The 6,417-nt window shown below is 45.7% G+C and overlaps 1 protein-coding gene across 2 annotated transcripts in view; it reads right to left on the bottom strand.

The window, feature by feature from the left end:
* Positions 1-839: 839 nt before the first annotated feature.
* The window catches only part of MSN (moesin), a 70,620-nt gene continuing 65,042 nt past the window's right edge, over positions 840-6,417 (bottom strand). For both annotated transcript variants that reach the window (XM_035288976.3, XM_035288975.3), the window contains 5 exons: positions 5,927-6,057; positions 5,517-5,677; positions 4,239-4,331; positions 3,668-3,892; positions 840-3,052 (listed from right to left, as the gene is read on the bottom strand). In XM_035288976.3, coding sequence (XP_035144867.1) covers positions 2,888-3,052; positions 3,668-3,892; positions 4,239-4,331; positions 5,517-5,677; positions 5,927-6,057 — 775 coding nt within the window. In that variant the 3' untranslated portion in view covers positions 840-2,887. The remainder of the gene's footprint in view (positions 3,053-3,667; positions 3,893-4,238; positions 4,332-5,516; positions 5,678-5,926; positions 6,058-6,417) is intronic.

Genomic DNA, 6,417 nt, shown 5'->3' with positions numbered 1-6,417 from the left:
CAGACTGGGCAACAGAGAGAGACTCCATCTCAAAAAAAAAGAAAGAAGAAAATAACATACGATAACTTGCTTTTCCTTGCAAGTGTTGACTCACCACGAAAAAAACTGGTGAGAGTACCAGGTCCAGGACAGTTTAAAAGGTCTGGCCTCAATTTCCTCATCTGCAAAATGAGACTAACTGTATCTAGGCTACAAAATGTTTTATACATGTTTTTTATGCTCAGGCTAGAGTGCAAAAGCAAAAAAGGTTAATCAAAATAATTAAAATATACATGTTTTATAAACTATTAAGTACTACCCAATAGCTTTTGTACATACATACACTCTCCATCCTCATTTCACACTCCATTCCCCACTGCCTTCTGCAACAGGTCCCAAGGTAGCTTCCCTGACCTTTATTGAAACTACAATATGTGAGGATAGTAGGAGGTGGGAAAAGCCTGAAGGCCTTCCTGACAAGGAGGCAGGACAGGGCCTGACCACCCCAAGAGAAATCAAATACAAATAAGTACCTCTTAGGTCCCAATGCCAAGCAAGTCTAGTAGCATCACATGGTCAATGCAGGATCCACATCTACACTAGAAAAGTTGGCATGGAACTACAGAAAGGGCACAGGCTATTAAGTTAAACAGTTCTGTGACCTTGGGAAGTTATTCTACTCTTTTGAGCCCATTCTCTCCTGTATAAAATGGGGATAGTCATTATCATCCCTCTCCATAGAACTGAGGTATAGACGAAATGAGACCAAGGATAAGAAGGTAATCTATAGAGTAAATAAAAATTGCAGTGAAATATCTTACAGATACCCATTCATACTACAAAGAAAGACTGAGTCACTGTGAAGTCTTCCTACATTTTATTGGCATTGAAATAGAACATGGATTGAGCATAAACCCCTCCAAAAACAATTTTTAAAAAACCCAAAAAGTACACAAAAAAACCCTGAATACAAAATCTAACCTTTCTCCCCAGCCTCCCTAAGGGTAAGTTACTGACCTTAAGGCAGCTATTAATAGATTGCCCCACAATTCCAGGTTTGAATTTAGCCAATATAGGGCATATCACCAAGTAAGTGTCAATATAATTCACAGCAATGCACACAAGACTCCACAAGGTCAGGCACAGAGTGGGGGTGGTGGGCAGGGGGAATTGAGGGAGGCTGTAAGCTAGGGGCACTGCATGGTGGGACAGGATGGCCCCTTGGGGACTGAACCCTGGGGAGAAGACAAACAGGAACAATAAAAACAAATAACAAGTACTTTAAGAATGGATTGTATGACCTATAGTGACAGACGACTCACTAATACTGAAAGCTTCTTATATTAATATTTTTGGCAAAATGTCATTTTGTAATATAATATATGCTTTCCTGGTGTGGGGGTAGTAAAGGAATGAGGCCAAAATGATCCTGCCCCGAAACTAATCTCTTCTAATGGTGCATTAGCAAGGAAGGCAGAAATCAATATTTAGATATCACTGGAGTACATAATACTGTAGAAAGTAGAAGAGCACACATGAGAGAAAGAGGTGGATGCTCCTGGGTTGAGAGCAAGGGATGAGGGTGGGGAAGGGACTAGGCCAGAATCCCCAGCAACTCTCTGGTTTACACCTCCAAGAGGCAGAACATCTGGTGTCAAGACCTGGGTTAGAGGTTTGTCAAACAGGGCCCAGTCACCACTCTGTAGTGGAGTGACGAGAAGGGGATTTGGGGGATTTGAGAGGGTTGAGTAAACTGGGATCAGGGGCACAGGCTTCTCTCACCATACTCAGCTTCTTCCACTCACTCCCTAGTTGAGCCTACTGGCATCAAGCTCTAGATGCCAAGGCCAGAATGGCTGTGGAGCAGGAGCAGGAGCTGTGGCCCAAGTAACTCTGAGAGGGGAAGTGACCTAAAACCCCTGGCAGGGAAAATACTGAAGCCAGGTGTGAACATATCCTCTCTTTTCACAAGAGTCCTGATGGGGCTGGCTGGGCTTTTGAGTACTCATCCCTACTGTTCTAACTGGAGAGGATTTAGGTATTGAAGCTGGGAGGGGCAGATCCCACAAAGTGACCACAGATCTGGAATAGTAAGTAAGGGGTAGCTCTGCCCATAAAGTTCACTTTAGACAGGCCTATACTCCTCTAAGAAGTTGGGGTAGGATCTTCTACTGAGGCTTGCCAGACTAGAATGACCAATATCCTTCTAGTATGTTTGGTGAAGCCTCTTGAAGGCACCATTTACCCCATCCACCCTGGGGAGAAACTGAGTCCCTAAAGTCAATGGCAAGGCTTATTGAAGCTGAGTTTTTAACAGGCCCAATCTGGGAGGTAGAAACAAAAATGACTGAACATCTCTTTATCCTCCAATCATTACAAAACCCAAATAACTCTAAAAGGGATGGGCATTGGGAGGCCAAATTCTAGGTCAGTTGACATACTAGAGCAGATAGTCAAGGTCCTGTTTCATTCCCTAAACCCTGTAATACTCCAACCCTGTAAATCTCAGGACCCTGAAGAAGGCAGTGGTAGGGGAGGGGAGGGGAGCTAGCTTTCAGCCTACTCCACACTTGACTCCCATAGGACAACAGTAAGTGTAAGGATGTTTGCAAACTCAAGTGGCCAGTACCTCTGGGCTGGGGAAGTGGGATATTCTAGCAAGATAGATTAAATGGAACAGAGAAGAGAAAGGAGGTTCCATTGGCACCATAGTGAGCCATTCACTTGCTCAGGGAAGTGGGTGGGGGCTGAGAGGCTAGGTTTGGTCCCATGGCTACACTAAATGCTTGGCATGACTCCAGGACTGCTCTAGTTAGTGGCTCCAGCACAGTATGAGTTAGGTGAGTTAGGTGTAGGAGTGTGGGGACAAGGAAAAAGGGAGGAGGGGTCCCTAGAGGCTGGGTGCCCATTACATGGACTCAAATTCATCAATGCGCTGCTTGGTGTTGCCCTGCCGGATCTGGCGCAGGGTCTTGTATTTGTCTCGGCCCAGTCGCATGTTCTCAGCATGGATCATGTCATTGGCAGTCTTCTTGGACTCATCTCGGGCATTGGCCAGCTCCGAAGTGAGGGCCTGTGAGGATGCACAGGAACACGGAGATAATGGCTTTCTCTCGTTTTACCTCCCGTTATTTGACCAGACTTCCCTTCTCTTTTGTTTCCTTCTTTCTTACTCACCTTCTCTCTCTATATATATACATATACATACATGTATGTATATACATATGTGTATATATGTATATATTCATGTATGTATATGTATATACATGTATGTATATATACACATATATATAAGTCATTTCTAATTCTGCTAGAACTGCAGTGGGGCAAAAATTAAAAAAAAAAATCACACAAACTTAGGGGACCAGTTGATAATTGGTATCCTTTAAGAGTAGAACAACATACCAAAGATTCAGGTGAGAATTTTGTCAGCTAGATATTTTCTTAATGTAAGAGGTGAATGGAGTGAGTGGGAGGTGGGGCAGAGAGAAAATCTCAAAAAGGAAGAGATAGCCCAAGATCTGATTAATAAGTGAGAGGTGCCTATCCTTAAAGCTTTCACTTAAGAAAGACTTGGGCTCCCATACAGCACTGGGACAACATCTTGTACCTATCCCCCATGATGGTCTAGGGAATGCCATGGACTATTAAATCAATGTATATAGTTTCCTTGACCCTACTTGGATACCTTCAGGTGCTTCTGCACACGCTCATTCTTCTCCGCCTCAGTGGTACGTTCCTCCTCACTGCGGTCCTTGGCCATAGCATCAGCCCGTAGGTCAGCACTAGCCTCTGCCCCATTCTCATCCTGCTCATCCTGCTCATTCTCAGCAGGCTCTGCCACATGAGGTGTACTCATGGCCGTCTTCAGCTCAGCACGGGTCTTCTCCAAGTCTTCCTGTACCATCTGGGCCTGTCCAGTGATGGGAGACAAAAACCCTCAGACCACTTAAACTATGGCAGCCTATATATGCCTAGAATAGTCTGGCAAGAGCCAGACACCGAGTAGGACAAGTCACTTCATCTGCCTGATCCTTAGTTTCTTCAGCCATAAAACAGGAGCAATTACATCAACTTCCTGGAGGCACTGGAGAACTCCAGTAAGTATCTGAGTAAACCACGAGTGCCTTTTCCCATGCTGCCTGCAGTGGGAATTATGAAAGAGGGAGGGAGCCCAAACCATAGGGAATCTAAGGAGCTGTAACCTATGCATATGGTACCCATTCCCTCAATGCTTTGCTCTAGGCCCTGTATCTTACCTTCTGCTGCCACTCCACAGCCTCACTCTCCTTCTTCTGTCGGGCCATCTCCAGCTGGGAGATTCGAGCTGTCAGCTCCGCCATTTCCAAAGCCTATGGATAAATTGGAAGCCTGTGAGACCTGGGCCTTCTGGTCCTCTGGGCCCAGGTGTCCTCAACTCCAGCTCCCCTGGGGTACTAGTAAGGAACCTACCGTTCCACTTGCTTGCTGCCTCAGAGAGTCTTTTACCAGACCACTTCATTCCAGTCCCATCTTCCCTGACCACCACTTCCTTATAAGTCAGAGCTCCCCTACCTAGACAGTAGGCCTCCTGAAGACAAACAACATGCCATCTCTGTCCCTTCCTCATTATCATTACCCCTCCCCCTCTTGCCAAGTATGCAGTAGGGGCCTCAGTAAAGCTTTGGCCATCACTGGGTCACTTCCTGAAGTGGTAGATCCTTTCCTGATATCCTAGAATGTTCAGGATTCCACCAAGATTCTTCCCAGGACAAGTACAGGAAAGACACTCAAGTGTCACAAGGTGATTTGAACAAGGAAGAAAAGCTTATGCACACCTTTGGTAAATCTCCCATGACAGCTTCCTCCTGAGAGACAGATCTTGGCTCCCTCTACTCCCACCTCTGACAGTACAGGTGAAGGGTGTATGTCAAGGAGTTTGGACCGCAGGTTCTTAAATTCTGAGTCACAGAATCCTTGGAAACTGTGATGAAAGTATGGATGCCAAATTCCCCAAAAAATGCATAGACACACAGTTTTGCATATGATTTCATGGAGCAAAGCTTTCAAATAGAGGCAGAAATGGGTTCTAATCCTTATTTAGCCACAACTGTGTGACCTTTGGTGAATCTCTTCTCTGAGCTCTAATTTCCTTATCTAGTCATATTACCTCATATGAGGTTAATCCCATACGGTTACTGGGAAGAAGAAATAAGTAAGGAGAAGGGAAATATTGCCAACACAGCAACATACAGTAGGAACTTAAGTATGAGTCCCTTTTGTTCCTTCCTCCTTCCCTTTCCTTTGTCAGGTCAATCAGCTCAGATACCCAAGGGTTAAAAAAGTGAACAAAACCTAAGGGTTAGAGAAGACTGCAAAAATCTCTGGGTCACACTAGTGACTTATCAGCTTTTTTCTGAACTAATTATTTGCTGGGGGCCCATGGAGTGGTAGCCTGCTCTAAAGAGCCACCTTGTAACCAAAAGTAGCTATTAGTAAGTAGGCAGACAAGGAAGAAAGCTCAGGTCCCACAATCCCAGCCCATCCTCCAGCTTTACCAGCTGTTCCTGAGTCTTTTTCTGGTCCCGGGAGGCCTGCAGCAAGGCCTCCTTGGCCTCTTCAGCTTCTTGACGCTCCTTGGCCAGCTTTTCAGCCTCACTCTGGGCACGCTTCCGTTCCTGCTCAAGTTCCAGAGCCCTACGGGTCTGTTCTTCCAGTTCTGGACAGAAAAGGAGGGGAGAAGGCAGTGAAGAGCACAGAGATAAAGACACTCTCGCTTTCCTCCTGGAAATGCCCCACCCCAGGACAAAGCTGGCAGAAAGTTCTGAGCTCTATTCTTGTGCATCCTTCTTCTAGTCTGTAGCCACACCTGAACTACATTGTCTGAGTCAGGCAAAAGGGTCTCCAGCTCAGAGTTAGGCATGAAAAAAAAAAAAAAAACAATCTCCAAGGTGACTCTAAGCCTCACCTTGCTGAGCCTTCTTAGTCTGTTCCTCGATCTGCTTCAGCTTCTCCATCAGCTCCTCCTTCTCCCGTTCAATCTTCTCTTTCTCCTTTTCTGCCATTTCACGCTTCTTCTTCTCATTTTCCAGCATAGCACTAGGGAAGGAGATAAAACGGATAGAACAGGATAGCAAAGCTCTATAAAAACCTGGGGAGGCTGGACACAGTGGCTCACACCTGTAATCCCAGCATTTTGGGAGTCTGAGGCAGGCAGATCACGAGGTCAGGAGTTCAAGACCAGCTTGGCCAACATAGTGAAACCCTGTCTCTACTAAAAATACAAAAATTAGCCAGGCATGGTGGTGCCATGATAGTCCCAGCTACTTGGGAGGCTGATGCAGGAGAATTGCTTGAACCTGGGAGGCTGTCGCAGTGAGCCTAGATGGCACCACTGCACTCTGGCTTAGGTGACAGAGCAAGACTTCTTCTCAAAAAAAAAAAGCCTGGGAAATTCCA

This window comes from Callithrix jacchus, chromosome X (assembly GCF_049354715.1).
Source record: "Callithrix jacchus isolate 240 chromosome X, calJac240_pri, whole genome shotgun sequence".
NCBI lineage: Eukaryota > Metazoa > Chordata > Mammalia > Primates > Cebidae > Callithrix > Callithrix jacchus.
Note: the sequence above shows the minus strand (reverse complement) of the source record. Positions and strands in the feature narration are given on the sequence as shown.